Source organism: Sapajus apella, unplaced genomic scaffold (assembly GCF_009761245.1).
Source record: "Sapajus apella isolate SASKATOON/1434 unplaced genomic scaffold, GSC_monkey_1.0 scaffold77, whole genome shotgun sequence".
Classification (NCBI taxonomy): domain Eukaryota; kingdom Metazoa; phylum Chordata; class Mammalia; order Primates; family Cebidae; genus Sapajus; species Sapajus apella.
Window position 1 is genome coordinate 1071190 of NW_022437017.1, and position 16375 is coordinate 1087564.

A 16375-nucleotide genomic window follows, 5' to 3' on the forward strand; every position below is an offset into this window, starting at 1 on the left:
ACACGCTAGCTCGGCCCCCATGGGCCCAGCCCCTGCCACCCGCATTACCTTGGACAATCCCTGTGCTCATTATGGAGCCCATCCGGGAGTGGGTGTGATTGACAATCCCCGTGTTGGCTGCGCAGCAAGAGGGAGGAAAGAAGGAAGGGAGACGGCGTCACCGCCCCCAGCCACCCAGCCCATGCGCAGTGCTGGGCTGCAGAGCGAGGCAGAGAGTATGGAGGGCCTCGGCCGAGAGCCCCCAGGAAGAGGAAAAGGCGAAAGGACCAAGCACAGGCCGACCTGGTTGCCAGAGGCCCTTCCCGGCCCCCTGGCAGTCCTGGGCACGGTTCCCCGCTGCCTCTGCCCCTGAGGAACACTCACCTAAAGGAATCAGGTTGTTGTGGCCCACACTGGAGCCACCGGCGATAACACTGCTCAGGTCGTAGGCGGTCGGCATCCCTGTGCCCAGAGAGGGAGATGTCAGGGCTAGGGGCAGAGAGGCCAGACCTGTGGGCGGCCTCCTGGGTTGGCTAGGCATTGGGGCAGGCCCTCCTCACCTGCCACGGCCATCCCGCTGCTGAGGTTGTAGGTGCTGCCCGTGTTCCACATGTTTTCAGAGGGAGATGTGTAGTGGGAGCCAGGTGGGGGCGAGGGCGTCGTGCCCGTGTATCTGTGGCAGAGACTGAGCTATGGGCAGGGGCAAGGGGGCTGCAGGCCTGGGGCGCCCCCCCTTACAGGCTGGGGGCCCCTCTTACCTGAAGAAAGGGTTTTTCAGATCCAGGAGGTTACTGGATTTGGAGCCGGTCTGGTCCACCTGCGCCACAATACTGATGTCGTAGCTCTGTCTGCAGAGAGGGTGCGGGCAGCAGCATGAGTGGTGGGCAGAGGGACCCCTGCCCCACCAGCCCCGGGCAGCAGTCGCACCTTTTGTTGGCAATAAGCAGACATGTCCCTGAGAGCGTGTCCCCTGCCTTGGCGAACAGTGGTGATTGGAACAGGCACCGCACCTGGTACCAGTGGGTCAGGGGCTCTGTCGGGGCTGTAGACAGCCACACGGTCATTCTGTGGAGCAGGAACAGGCACAGACTTGAGTGGGCCAGCACCACCACTGGGGCCACCACCCTGTATGCCTTGAGCCCTCCCTGGGCACCTGCCCTCTCTGTCAGGGACCACTGGGACCCTGGAGCAGAGACGGGCTAGCCACCCGACAGTCCCAGACACATACATGAGCACGCACACATGTGCATATAAGGGACCCCCTCCCAGCCACAAGATGCCTACTTACTCTGTCATGTGCCGAGAGACGGACACAGGCCTATAAGGGACAGACACTGGGAACGTGGGACACACACACACACACACACCCCGCACCCAGTCTCTTGCTCTGAGATAGGCTCTCCCACTGGAAGGGATGGTGGAACCTGGAGCCACGTTCCACCCTCCTAGCCCCCACCAGGTTGTAGCTGCAGGAAGCCCTGGGTGGGGTGGGGTGGGGGGGCAGCATGGGCTGCTCTGCTCTGCGGCACTCACATGGAGCCGATGAAAGCAACGTCAAACCAGAAAGCCAGGCCGTGGACCAGCCCTGAATGCAGCATGTGGAATTTGAATGGGATTTCTATCCTGGAAGGCAAAGGGCAGTGGCTGCTGGGGAAGCCAGGCAGGCGCTGCCGAGAGAGAAGAGGGGGTGCCAGGTGCAGAGGCCCAGGGCCCCCGCCCACCACCTGCCCTGGGATGGCAGGATGCTGGTAGGAGCCAGGGGTGGCCCTGACCTTTGGCCTGAGCCAGACCTGGGAGGATGGAGTGTGGGTGCTGGTACCTGTGCAAATCTCCTTCTTTGGCTTCTAAGAAGTTCACTGTGTACTTGACGGACTTGGCCATCAGGATCCGGATGTCAAATGTGTCCTGGGAGAGACCACAGGTGTGACCATCTGGTGCCAGGGCCAGCGTGGAAGACAGCCCTGCCCCTTACCCCAGGTCTGGCCACTGCCTCTAGCTTGTCCTTCTCAGACACACTGTGAGGAAGGTAAACTGGCACAACGCCACCTAGGGCAATTAGGTGGCAGCTCTCAAAATAACAAGTGTTTATTCACATACAAGATTTGGCACTACAGGAGTTTAACTTCCAGATACATGAACACATCAATAAACTTACATGGATAATTATAGACTGTCCATGGCAGTGACACACTGGAAACCATCTAATTAAACAAATGATGGCCCACCCATCAAAGACCATGCGGATATGAGAAAGAATGAAGAGGCTCTTTATGAACAGGTGGGGAAAGATCTCCAAGCAAAATCATTAAGCAAGTTAACAAAAAAAGCAAGTTAAAGAACTAGTCGCTACCAGGTGTGGTGGTGCGTGCCTGTAACTTCAGCTACTTAGGAGGCTGAGGCAGGGTGATCGCTTAAGCCCAAGAGTGTGAATCAAACCTGGGAAACATAGGGAGACCCTGTCTCTTAAAAAAAAAAAAAAAAAACAACACTGGTGCTTATGTCCACTCCCAGCGATGTTTATATCCGACTAATGCACCTGCTGTGAACTATGTGAAGCAAATAAAATACAAAGTAAAGAGTAAACCAGTTGCTGGAAGCACCAAGGACCAACCAGAGCAGCCAGGACTTTGGGGAACAAGCTTCTGGAAAGGAAGGAAATGCCCTTTCTGGCCTCTGCCTTTTTCCCATGGGGAGGGCAGAAAATGGCCACCTCGATGTTTCAGCAGCTTCCCTGGGTGGGGAAAGCAAAATGGGAGCTCGTGGTTATCAAGGCAGCTCAGACTCAAGGGGCTGCAATGTCAAAGCAAAGGGAAATAAGTGCAGGAGGGCGAGGTGGGCGGTACCCACTCAGTGCACCTGTGAAATTGGCCAACTCCTGAGCTTTGAGGAGGGTGGGGCATCAAAGGATAAGACACCAAGCGGAAGGCTGCTAGTAAGAGGCTCAAGGCCAGGCGTGGTGGCTTATGCCCGTAATCCTAGCACTTTGGAAGGCCGAGGGGGGCGGATCACCTGAGGTCAGGAGTTCAAGACTAGCCTGGGTAACATAGTGAGAGCCCATGTCTACAAAAAATAAAATTAGCTGGGCATGGTGGTGCACTCCTGTAGTTCCAGCTACTTGGGAGGCTGAGGCAGGAGGATCACTTGCATCTGGGAGGTCAAGGCTGTAGTAAGCCATGGCGTGATTGAGCTATTGCACTCCAGCCTGGGCAATAGAGTGAGACCCTGGTTCAAAAAAAAATACAAAAAAAAGCTAAGGGCCGGGCGCGGTGGCTCACGCCTGTAATCCCAGCACTTTGGGAGGCCGAGGCAGGTGGATCACAAGGTCAGGAATTCGAGACCAGCCTGGCCAAAATTGTGAAACTCCATCTCTACTAAAAATACAAAAATTTGCCAGGCATGGTAGTGGGTGCTTGTAGTGCCAGCTATTCAGGAGGCTAAGGCAGAAGAATCACTTGAACTGGGGAGGCAGAGGTTGCAATAAGCCGAGATTGCGCCAATGCACTACAATCTGGGCGAAAGAACGAGACTCCGTCTCAAAAAAAAAAAAAGAAAATTACCGAAGGTCATACCCTAAAGTGGCAGTTTCTCAAATTGTGGTACCTTCCAGGGCACCCTCTTAATAATACAACATTTTCATAATAACACCAAAATATTTCCAGCTTTTTTCATTCATTCACTCCCCGAGGCGGATGGATCACCCGAGGTTAGGAATTCAAGACCAGCCTGGCCAACATGGTAAAACCCTGTCTCTATTAAAAACACAAAAATTAGCTGAGTGTGGTGGTGGGCATCTGTAATCCCAGCTACTTGGGAGGCTCAGGTGGGAGAATCACTTTAACCCAGGAGGTGCGGAGGTTGCAGTGAGCTGAGATTACATCATTGTACTCCACGCTGGGCAACAGAGCGAGACTCCATCTCAAAAAAAAAAAAAAAAAGGAAAAAACCAAAAGCTCAATAGGACTCTCAATGTTTGAGTGTGTAAAGGGGTCCTGAGACCAAAATGTTTGAGAACAGTTGCCATACGGGGAATCCAGGAAAAGAGATCAGCCACTGGAGTCTAAAAAGCAGCCTCAAAGTATCTCAAGTGCCTGACAGGACCAAGGTGACCTCTCCACTTGCGACGTGCCTGAAGAAAAATCCTTGGAAGGAAAAGTATCATTCAGTGCCTGCATGATTTTTCATTCTGGCATCCAATGATCAGGCACAGCAAGAGACAAGAACAAAGGACCAGCACCCAAAACCAAGAGACTAACAGATGAAAACATACCTACCACTCTTCCAGACAGTGAAAGTCACCAGAGACTTAGAACTAGTATGTAAAAAATAATAGTTTTTAAAAAAAGAAAAATTTAATAAAGAACTGCCTGGGCGTAGTGGCTCACACCTATAATCCCAGCACTTTGGGAGGCCGAGGCGGGCAGATCACCTGAGGTCGGGAGTTTAAGACCAGCCTGGTCAACATAGTAGAGATGGTGAAACTGCACTCTAGCCTCGGCAACAGAGAACAGAGGAAGACTCTGTCTCAAAAAAAAAAAAAAAAAAAAATGCTGGGCGTAGTGGTTCACCTGTAATCCCAGCACTTTGGGAGGCCAAGGCGGGCAGATCACCTGTGGTCGGGAGTTTGAGGCCATCCTGACCAACATGGAGGAACCCCGTCTCTTAAAAAAAAAAAAACAAAAAAAAAAAACTAAGAAAAAAAGCCATTGTAGATCAATCACTATCAGAAAAAAACAGATTTTAAGGCAAGAAGTAAATCTTTACTAGATAGATCTAGAGATAAAAAGACTTGTTTATCTCTAATACAGTACTAGAGATACTTTACTAGAGATAAGAGACATTTCATAACAAAAGTATCAATCCAACAGGAAGAGACAATAACCCTAAACCTGTAGTACACCTGATAACACAATACAAAGTACATAAAGCAAAACTATCAAAATGAAAAAATCAGTACATCTATATTCAATGATAGAAAAAATAGAAAAAAATATCAGTAATGATAAAGAAGATATGACCAATGTGATGAACAAGGTGGCCTAACTGATGTTGATATAACACTGTACTCAGCAGATGATGAGTATATTTTCCAAAGGCATACAGAACATTAACCAAAAGGGACCATATCGTGGACTTACAACAACTCTGGACAAGTTTCAAAGGAATGAAATCACACAGTGTATGTTCTTTGAGCAAAGAGAAATCAGGACAGAACAGTATCTTGATTATGCTATATTTTGTGAGGAAAAAGGTTAAATAATACATGTATTTGTGTATGTATGTTTAGCAGTAATACCTCCAGGAAGATAAGAAACATTGTTTGCTTATAGAAAACTGAACTGTGCAGCTGGGACAGCGGTAGGGAAGCTTTTCTCTTCTATACGCTTTTTTCTTTTTTTTTGGTCAGCTTGAGTATCACAGGATTTTTTTTCCGTCTGAATTCTAAACCATGGATCTTGTATCAAAAATCTCAAGTAAAATCAACCAATAAATTACATCAGCTCACCAAAGATAAATTCATCTAGTAATGGTTATTTATTATTATTTATTTATTTATTTTAATTTTTAAAAAGCGATGAGGTCTCTGTGTTGCCCAGGCTGGTCTTGAACTCCTGGGCCTATGTGACCCTCCTGCCTTGGCCTCATCTAATAATGGTCCGCATGTATTGCATGTCTGTGTGCTAAGTATCTATATACATTGACTTTTTGCCCCCAAATCTCTGTGAAAGAGCTCTGTTCAGGGCAGAGGAGATGGCTCAGAGAGGGGCAGTCACTTCCCTAGGGGTGCACAGCTGCAGAGCAATGCCACGTGATAACTGCAGTGGGGCCCTGGAGGCCCTACTCACCACCACAGGCTGCCGGAAATACTCATCCACCGCAGCGCCTCGGAGGGCCGACAGGTCCACTCCATGGAAGGATGGCTGGTACCTGTGGACAAGCCCCACCGCCACAGCAAGGTCAGTGCTGCAGACAAGGCAAGGGGACAGCCCTGTCTTCTCCCCCAGTCAGCCCTCATCTAGCCCAAGTCTTTCAGAAAAAGAGGAGTGGGGGCCCCATGGAGAGCTGGGGGTTGTCCCTGAGAAGGCAGGCTGTGGGGCCCAGGCGGGATACCCAGAGCACACTCACCAGAAGTTGGCCTTGGTGAACTGCTCCATGTAGAGCTGTTCATCCGTGAAGGGTGCAAGGTGGACGTCACCAATGGTAGGGAACATGTTTCCTGGGAGTGGGGGCAGGGAGGGGTGCTGGCATCAGGTGACACATCCCACACTGCCTGGCAGAGCTTCCAAAGGACCCCAAGACCCCCAACTTTGGGTGTTCCCGGCCTCTTATTCATTCGATCCTGCACTCCTGCACAGCGGCACCCATCGCCTATTCTGATGTTTCATCACCACCACAGGTACTGACTCCAGCTGAGACTGGGAGGCCAGTGGCTCATCTTTATGTCCCATTACTAGACCTGGGAGGTATGAAGGGACCTGTCAAGGCCTCACAGAGAAGTGAGCAGTGCCCAGGAGCCTGGGATGCGGCCAGGCGCTGCCTCTCAGGCCTTGCCGTCTGTGCATATGTGCAGCCAGGAAAGCAAAGCAAAGTTGCTCTGGACAGAGGGAGGGTGGGCCCCACACCATGCCAACGCCACTGGGGGCCTCAAATGAGGCCGAGAGCTGGTTGGGGAAGCTGAATCCACACCACAGGGACTGCTGAGGTTCTGGTACAGCCGCCTGGCTGGCAGGGTGAGCCGCCTGGCCTCCCTGGTCTGGGCACACAGCCTGAGAGGGAAGGGCAGGGCCTCCCTCTGTGACTCAAGGGTAGATGCATGAGTCAGGGCCAGCGGCAGGGAGGTCCAGCGGCAGGGAGGGCCAGGGCCCCACAGCCCCGCCTCCCCCTGGCCTCCAGATGTGGGCCCCCCAGCCTTGCAAGCCGGTGGGGGAGGCCCTGAGGTGCCAGTGGGGGAGGCTCTGAGGTATCAGTGGGACTCTTCCTCCTCCTTACGCCACCAGGCTGAACCTGAGGCAGGAGATGCTGGATTGAGGAGGGAGATGTACATGCTGCGGCCTGTGCCCTGGGAGACCTGGGGGCACCATGGAAAGTGACCCAGCCCAGAAGGCACCCCTGGCTCCTGCTGGTCAGGAGGCATGTGACTGAGGAGGGAGGGCTGCCTTTAACCCCCTGGAAGTGCTTCCTGAGCTGGAAAGGAGCCCGCTCAGCCTCCCGCTTCCCCAAAAGCAGGCTGCTGGGCCAGGGGAGGCTCATGCAGCGGCCCATCTGGCCACACCCCTGTATCTCGTCAGGAGGTGCCTCCTCTGCTGGGGCTGTCCCTACCCCCATCCCCACCATCAGGGCTGAAGGGGAGGAGGGTGGAGCCCACAGCCCCTGGAGCAGCCTTGCCTCCCACACTCACACTGGAGACATGGGACACAGCTGGGGGAAGCCGCCTCCCACCTCCAGGAGCAGAGCCAGGCAGGACTCCAGGGCCTGTATCCAGGGAGGGCCAGAGGACATGAGTGGGAACTTCTTCCCACCCCTGCCTGCGACAGGCCCCACCAGCCTGCTGCTGCCCATGCTCCATCCCACAGTTGCTACCCTGGCTGGGGACCCCTGTTCTCCACGCACAGCTGCCTGCCTGTACAGAAATGCTCAGACACGCATGTAGCCAGCATGAGAAAAGCCACAGACACACGCCTCAGGTGTCAGGGCTGCACAGACCTCTGAGACAGATGGGCAGATAAAGAGAGTCACACAGGAAAGGCACAGTGACTCATGCCTATAATCGCAACACTTTGGGAGGCCAAGGCGAGCAGATCACGAGGTCAAGAGTTCATGACCAGCCTGACCAATATGGTGAAACCCCATCTCTACTAAAAATATAAAACTTAGCTGGGTGTGGTGGCACATGCCTGTAATCCCAGCTACTTGGGAGGCTGAGGCACGAGAATCGCTTGAACCCGGGAGGTGGAGGTTGCAGTGAGCCAAGATCCCACCACTGCACTCCAGCCTGGGCGACAAGAGCGAAACTCCATCTCAAAAAAAAGAAAGACACCCAGTGACCAGAGGCACAGATGGAAGGTGATGGATGGGCTCGACACACAGCTACTTCATCCCTCAAACACGTACACATGCATCCCCTGATTCATACACATACTTGACCCCCTCACCTCCCGGACTCTGAGAGCAGGGCTTGTTGGGGAACTGCTGACCACAGAACCTGTCTCAATCCCCACTCCCAGCCAGAGGCTGTCTCGCAGGAGCAGAAGATGGGATGGCAGAGGTGCCAGGAGCTCCTCCAGACTCTGTCCGGGTGAGTGGGCAGCTAGGTGTCTGGCCATGTTTGGGGCCCGGGGCTCCAGAAGGCGCAGTTGGCAGGAGTGGGGTTGGGGGGGGAGTCGGGGAAAGGCCTAGGCTTCCCAGCACCCTGGGCCACTGACAGCAAGCAGGGAGCTGAAGCACTGACGGCCTGGCTCAGTGGCTCCACCGAGGGGCCTGGCCTGTGTTCCCCCATGCTCACCGCTGGGCTTCAGATACTTCTTGGCGTGGAGGTAGCTCTCCAGCATGCGCTCGTTGAAGAGCATGTAGCCCATGGGCTCCGAGATGATGATGTCCACCTGCTCGGGGAGTGACACCTCCTCCACCTTGCCCGGGATGACCACGATGCGGTCCGTCAGGTTGTTACTCTTCACCAAGACCTGCAGGCGGGTGGAGCCACGTGGGCTTCCCTGTGCCTTCCTGCCGTGGGGCCCTCCCCAGTCCTCCTCTCAAGGGACGGCCTCCTTCCGCACGTGGCCACTGAGTCCCCCTCTGCCTCCTTCGCTGGGGCCCCAACCATGGCTGCCATTGGCCCAGCCTGTTAGGAGCTCACTGTGGCCGGGCGTGGTGGCTCACACCTGTAATTCCAGCACTTTGGGAGGCTGAGGCAGGAGGACTGCCTGAGCTCAGGAGTTGGAGACCAGCCTGGCCAACATGGCAAAACCCCCACTCTACTAAAAATACAAAAATAATTTTTTTTTGAGACAGATTCTCGCTCTGTTCCCCAGGCTGGAGGTAGTGGCACCATCTTGGCTCACTGTAACCTCTGCCTCCCAGGTTCTAGTGATTCTCCCACCTTAGCCTCCCAAGTAGCTGGGACTACAGGTGCCTTCCACCACACCCGGCTGATTCCTTGCATTTTTAGTAGAGATGGAATTTCACCATCCAGGCTGGTCTCAACCTCAAGTGATCCGCTGACCTCAGCCTCCCAAAGTGCTAGGATTACAAGCGTGAGCCACTGCACCCAGCCTAAAAATACAAAACTTGGCGGGTTGCAGTGGTGGACGCCTGTAGTCCCAGCTACACAGGAAGCTAAAGCAGAATTGCTTGAACCAGGGAGGTGCAGGTTGTAATCAGCCAGGATCGCACCACTCCACTCAAGCCTTTGCAACAGAGTGAGACTCCAAAAAAAAAATAGAGTTACTGTGACCCCAGCCCTGCCTCAGGGCCCTCCCCTACTGCGGCCTCCTAGGTCCCCCACCCTGTGTCGACAACTGCAGGTGGCCACAGAGAGGAGGACAAGCTGACATCACAACTGCCAGCAAAGCTAAAACTGGAAGCACCCCCAACCCTGTGATTCCAGGGCTGGGATGTGTCCTACAGATACAACCACACATGGGAGAGGGACTTGGGACAGCAGCGTTGGCCATGTGAAGACCTGGAAGGAGTCTGAGTGTCACTTATGGGTGCAATGAAGCTAAAGCAACAGCGGCCCAACTGGGCATGGCGGTGCTCTGCCGCTGCAAGACAGAGCCAAGGATGGCCCCTCCATAACCCCGGTGATCCCAGATTCAGGGGAGAGGCAGAGCAGGGAGAGGAGGGTGCAGCCTCTGCTGATGCGAGAGGATGCTTGCATCTATAGCCACGGAATAGCTCTGCTAAGAGTTCCTGGCCCCTCTCTCATGATGGGGATGGGGGTAAGAGCTAGGGGGCAAGGAGAGCATGCTATTTGCTCTTTTTTAGCTTTTACATTTTGAATCTTGTGAGTGAAGGTTTCAGTGCAAAAAAGAGAAAGACGGGAGATGACACGTGCCCCTAACTGCTGGTCATGAGGGGAATCATCTCAGGCCCCGAAGCCCTCCCCACAATGACTGTTTTGGGGACAACAAAGAGAGTGAAACACAGAAGGAACATTCCCCAGACCTCTTGGTCCCAGGCTTCTCTAGGCTGGGGCTGGCATGGCACTCAGGGGTGAGGATGAGGCTAGGTGGGCACCAGCGGGACACTGACCTCGGCATGCTGGGCCATGGTGCTGGCCTCCACCGCGTAGATTTTCCGTGCTCCAGCTTGGGCAGCGAAAAACGACAGGATCCCTGAACCACAGCCAACGTCAAGAACGATCTGAGGAAGGAGTGGGAGGTAAGAGCGAGACACAGGAGGCGAGGATAACTGGGAGGTGACAGTGATCATAGGGATGTACATGTCATGAGGCATCAACACCTGGGTCTGTCTTCACTCTCAATGTCTGCCCTTCATGGGTTCTGGGTCAAAATGAAGGGACAACCAAAGATGAACCATGGGCCAGCCCTCTGGGAGGAGAAGCCCTGGGGAAGCTCCCACTTTGGCCCCAACCCTGTGGCCTGCAGGCCTCTGGATCGTCTGGGGTGAGGCACGGGCCTCTCCTGGGAGCTCAGTGGCAGCTGAGAATCATCTTTCCGGGGCCTCCATAGTTCCTGCATGGAGGAAAGGGGCCCGGGTGTTGGTGGCAGCATCCCCCAGCTCCACGCTGACTTGCACCTGGAGAAGCAGCCCCTGTCTTGGCTGGGGCCGGTGAGCTGGACTGGCTAGGCTCCCTGAAGGGATACTGGCCCCCGTGATGGTCACTCATGGCAGAGTCCAGGCCAGGGTCTGGAAGAACACACCACACATTCTAGATTTGTGGGATTGCTTCCACATGAGTAGACCAAGGGCGGACATTCCTGGTGGTGACAGGCATGAGCTTTCAAAGGACAAATGCTCTGGGTGTGGTGAGTGCCTGCAGGGGAAGCTGGCGTCAGGTGGGAAGGCCTCGGGGTACTGCTCAGAGCTCCAGATGAACTAGGAAATGGATCTCCATCCTCGGGGAGTGAGAAGGGACTTTGCCAACGGAGGACACCCTTCACAGACCCCAGTGGCCTGGCCAGGAAGAGGCTCAGGATGGCCCAGCCGGAGCAGACGTTCCTGTGTCAGGACAACTCCAACCCAGGGCCCAGGGCCCAGGGCCCAGCATCCTCTTGGACAGTCATCAATGCTAGGGAGGCATGACCCAGGCACTGGATGAGACAGCTCCAAGCAGATCCATGAGGAGAGAGCCACAAAATACTCAGAGGAAAAAAACAAGCTCCCATTTGATTCAAAAGAGGAAACAGGCTGGCTGCAGTGGCTCACACCTGTAATCCCAATACTTTGGGAGGCTAAGGTGGACAAATTGCTTGAGGCCAGAAGCTCGAGACCAGCCTGGGCAACATGGCAAAACCCCATCTCTACTAAAAATACAAAAATTAGCTGGGCGTGCTGGGACACAAATGTAATCCCAGCTACTCCGGTGGTTGAGGCACAAGAATTGCTTGAATCCAGGAGGTGGAGGCTACAGTGAGCTGAGATTGTGTCACTGCACTCCAGCCTGGGTGAGAGAGCGAGAATCTGTCCCCCAAAAACAAAAAGAGAAAACAAAAACTCTGGCTGGCAGGGCACGGTGGCTCCTAACTGTAATCCCAGCACTTTGGGAGGCCGAGGCAGGTGGATCACGAGGTCAAGAGATCGAGAGCATCCTGGTCAACATGGTGAAACTATCAAAAATACAAAAATTAGCTGTGTGCGGTGGCACGAACCTGTAGTCCCAGCTACTCGGGAGGCTGAGGCAAAAGAATCACTTGAACCTGGGAGGTGGAAGTTGCAGTGAGCCAAGATGGCATCACTGCACTCCAGCCTAGGCAACAGAACGAGACTCCATCAAAAAAAAAAAAAAAAAAAAAAAAAAAGGTGGGTGGAGACACCAAAAAACTCTGGGTGATAGGATGAGAAAGGAATACATTTCTACCTTTCTTTTTTTTGAGATGGAGTCTCACTCTGTTGCCCAGGTTAGAGTGCAGTGGCTTGATCTCAGCTCATTGCAACCTCTGCCTCCCAGGTTCGATGGATTCTCCTGCCTCAGCCTCCTGAGTAGCTGGGTTTACAGGCACCCACTACCACATTTGGCTAGTTTTTATATTTTATTTTAGTAGAGATGGGCTTTCACCATGTTGGCCAGGGTGGTCTCGAACTGCAGACCTCAAGTGATCCACCTGCTTGAATTACAGCTTCCAAAAGTGCTGGGATTACAGGCATGGGCCACCACGCCCTACTTTTGAATACAGACACTCTGCTCTGCTCTCTCTTTAATCATGAGTATACATTATTTGGTAATATTAAAAAGCTTATTTATTATTTCGTGATTTTTTGAGGCAGAGTCTTGCTTTGTGGCTCAGGCTGGAGAGCAGTGGCACAATCACAGCTCACTGTACCTTCAACCTCCCGGGCTCAAATGATCTTCCTCCCTCGGCCTCCCAAAGTGCTGGGATTACAGACAGGTGTGAGCCACTGTGCCCAGCTCAATAAAATAATAATAAAATACAGGATGATGTCTGCATGGGGAAAAACCCGGAAGAAGAGACCTCATACTGAAAGGGCAGCAGCTGTCTTGGAGGGAACTGATAGAGGCCTGACAAGCCTATAATGTACATGCTGTGCTAAGTTTATAAATTAAATGCATTTTTCTTGCTTTTTTTGTTTGTTTTTTTTTTTTTTTTTTTTTTTAAGAGACAGAGTCTTGCTCTGTTGCCCAGGCTGGAGTGCAGTTGCGCAATCATAGCTTACTGCAGCCTCAAACTCCTGGGCTGAAGCAATCCTCCTGCCTCAGCCTTCTGAGTAGCTGGGATAAATGCATTTCTAATCTGAGAAAATTAAAGACTAAATCAATGAGCAAAGAAAAACATAAAAACAGAGGCAGAAGCAGAGAGGTGGGTACATGCATGGGCGGGCTCACCTTGTCCTTGAAGTCGGTGTGGTTCTGTAGGATGGCGCGCTGGTAGGTGCCCGTCCGCACGTAGTCCTGCATCATATTCTGCTGCTGGGACAGGTAGCCATAAAACTGGAACAGAGACACACCAATGGCACGGGGCACATGGCGGCATGAGGCAGCCAAGGCCCTGGCCAGCCCTGTGACAGAGCAAGGAGCCATCTTGGGCACAAAACTCCCTCAGGAGGCTGTGCACCCTCTGCCTGGGCCCCACTGGCACCTCCAGGAGAGGGAGCAGGAAGCTGGAGGGCAGCCCCTGAGGACACCGCCACTATCACTGCAGCCGATGGCAACAGCTGGATGCCACCTGGACCTGGAAGCCACCCAGGAGAACTCAAGATTTGCCACAGGCAGGGTCCTGGCATCGGGAGCCATCTGCCCCATCTTGAGAGCCCCAAAGAAGAAGAGAAGCAGATCGAACAGAGCCCTAGAACTCAGAGCGCCAGGCAGGTGAGGTGTGGTATCTCTCTGTAAGACAACGGGCGATCGGGAGGCAGCGTGGCACCTGGGCAGGGGCACAGGCTTTGGCATCAGGCAGACCTGGCTTCCCATCTCGGCTCTGTTGCATAATAGCTGTGTGACTTGGAGCAAGTCACTTAACCTCTCTGAGCCTCAGTTTTCTCATCTGTAAAATGGGGACAATAATAGCACTTACCTCCTAGCGTTGTTGGGAAGGTCCAAGTGCTTCTGTGCATGTGACAGCGCTCAGACCAGGGCCTGGCATGCAGGGAGCGCTCAGGGCATTGCAACTGCTCTACCATTATTCACAACGCCTGTGGCCCTGAGCTCCACCTCTGCTCAGATCCTTCCAGCAACCCTCTCAGGCAGGCACCTGCATCTCCACTTCACAGATGAGGAAACTGAGGCCCAGCCAGCGGAGCAAACCTGCCCAAGGCTACATGGCCAGTAAAGGACAGAGCCAGGACAGGAACCTGGGTGGGCCTTCCCTGTGCTGCGTGGCCTGCGGGCAGGTGGCAGGGTGGCTGCTGGGGGGAGAGGGCCTGGCTGAGGGTAAGCGCAACTCACCTGGAAGTACTGCACAGCAGAAGACTCTTCCGTCCGCTCGCTGAACACAGACCGCTCCAGGGTGTGGCCCCGGCAGGTTTTCAGGATGTTGTAGAAGGAACAGAAATCTGGAACGGGGAAGCCAGGTCACCAGGGGGCGGTCAGCAACCCGGCATGTGGCCATCTGGGAGGGAAGGTTCTGGATGGCTGTATGCCCTGACGTTTCTCCCTTCAACATATGGGGCTGGTTATTTCTCTTGCCAGAAAAACAATTTTCAAAGTTCAAAGAAAAGATGAAGGGCAGCTGTGTCTGTACCCTGTGACTGATGTAAGGATGACAGGTGTCCTGCATGTGGGGCTGGTGTCTGGTGGGAGTGGGCCTGGACATTCCTCACCAAAGGGCAGCTTGGTGCAGCTCTCTCAAGCACATGCCCACTGGCCCAGGAGTCAAAGCTCTGGCAAATAAACCCAACTCCCCCCAGAAGCTCAGGGCAGCATATATGTGGGGGTGGCAGACACTGCAATGTCCAGTAAGAGGGGACTGGACAAACCCTAGGGGCACAGAAAAGCACAGCAGAGGCCAAGTGCAGTGACCCACACCTGTAATACCAGCACTTTGGGAGGCTGAAGTGGGCAGATCAGTGGTCAGGAGTTCGAGACCAGCCTGGGCAACATAATAAGACCCTGGCTTGTTAAAATGAATAAATAAATAAAAATAAAAAATTAAGAAAAGCACAGCAGAGAATCACCAATCACCACTCTGCTCCGAAATGCCATGGTATATGGCCCTTTAAAACAGGCTCTATTTGGTTGGGCACAGTGGCTCTCAACTGTAATCCCAGCACCTTGGGAGGCTGAGGTGGGTGGACTGCTTGAGCTCAGGAGTTTGAGACCAACCTGGGCAACATAGCAAGACCCTGTCTCTACAAGTAATAAATAAACTGGGTGTGGTGTAATCCCAGCACTTGGAGAGGCTGAGGTGAGCTGATCACTTGAGGCCAGGAGTTCAAGACCAGCCTGGCCAAAATAGTGAAACTCTGTCTCTACTAAAAATACAAAAATTAGCCGGGCGTGGTGGCTCACGCCTGTAATCCTAGCAGTTTGGGAGGCCGAGGTAGGTGGATCACCTGAGGTCAGGAGTTCAAGACCAGCCTGGCTATCATGGAGAAAACCCACCTTTAAAAAAAAAGTAAAGTAGAAAAAAAAATACAAAAATTAGGAGGGGGTGGTGGTGGGTGCCTATAATCCCAGCTACTCAGGAGGCTGAGGCAGGAGAATCGCTTGAACCTGGGAGGCAGAGGTTGCAGTGAGCCAAGATTGTGTCAATGCAATCCAGCCTGGGCAATGGAGTGGGACTCCATCACAACATTAAAAAAAACAAAAACAAAAATAAATAAATAAATAAATAAATGCTACATTTATTAACATAGAATAATGACCACTAAATTATATCAAATAAAAAAAACGAAACAATATTTAAAAGACAATCTCTTTAAAAATTAAAAGACACAACCAGGTATAGTGGCACACACCTGTAATCCCAGTGCTTTGGGAGGCTGAGGTGGGTGGATCACCTGAGTTTGGGGGTTCAAGACCAGCCTGACCAACATGGAAAGACCCCGTCTCTACTAAAAATACAAAATTAGCCAGGCGTGATGGCACATGCCTGTAATCCCAGCTACTCGGGAGGCTGAGGCAGGAGAATCGCTTGAATCTGGGAGGCAGAGGTTGCGGTGAGCCAAGACTGCAACACTGCACTCCAGCCTGGGCAACAAGGGGGAAACTCCGCCTCAAAAAAAAATGAAAAGACACAGTTTGGGATGATGAGCAAGTTCTGGAGATGAATGGTAGTGACAGTTGAACAACAATGTGAATGTGCTGAATGCTACCAAACTACACACTTTAACAGGGTTAAAGTGACCAGATTTTGTTATAGAAATTTTAGCACAACTTTTAAAATCTAACAGAACTGAAATAAAAATTATTAAAATATAAATAGTCTTACAAGTGGGAAGTGCTGGGTACGGTGGCTCATGCCTATAATCCCAGCACTTTGGGAAGCCGAGGCGGGTGGATCATTTGAGGCCACAGGTTTGAGACCAGCCTGGGCAATATGGAGAAACTCCATCTCTACTATAATAAAAATACAAAAATGAGCCAGGCGTGGTGGCACACACATGTAGTCCCAGCTACCTGGGAGGCTGAGGCTGAGAATCGCTTGAACCCAGGAGGTAGAGGTTGCCGTGAGCCGAGATCTTGCCACTGCATTCCAGTCTGAGCAACACACTCCAGACTGAGCAATAGAGTTAACACTCTGTCTCTACAAAAAAAAAAAGG

General features: G+C 52.7%; 1 protein-coding gene across 2 annotated transcripts in view; it reads right to left on the reverse strand.

Annotated features, from left to right (window-relative positions):
• Window positions 1–16375, reverse strand: part of CARM1 (coactivator associated arginine methyltransferase 1) — a 54828-nt gene that overhangs the window by 1275 nt on the left and 37178 nt on the right. The window contains exons 3-15 of one of the 2 annotated variants that reach the window (XM_032251756.1): window positions 14060–14166; window positions 13001–13105; window positions 10228–10338; window positions 8480–8657; window positions 6103–6193; window positions 5823–5904; window positions 1799–1884; window positions 1513–1602; window positions 907–1044; window positions 738–827; window positions 540–652; window positions 364–441; window positions 49–117 (exon numbers count right to left, since the gene is read on the reverse strand). In XM_032251756.1, the coding sequence (XP_032107647.1) occupies window positions 49–117; window positions 364–441; window positions 540–652; window positions 738–827; window positions 907–1044; window positions 1513–1602; window positions 1799–1884; window positions 5823–5904; window positions 6103–6193; window positions 8480–8657; window positions 10228–10338; window positions 13001–13105; window positions 14060–14166 (1338 nt within the window). The remainder of the gene's footprint in view (window positions 1–48; window positions 118–363; window positions 442–539; window positions 653–737; window positions 828–906; window positions 1045–1512; window positions 1603–1798; window positions 1885–5822; window positions 5905–6102; window positions 6194–8479; window positions 8658–10227; window positions 10339–13000; window positions 13106–14059; window positions 14167–16375) is intronic. The other variant, XM_032251757.1, reaches the window with a different exon arrangement.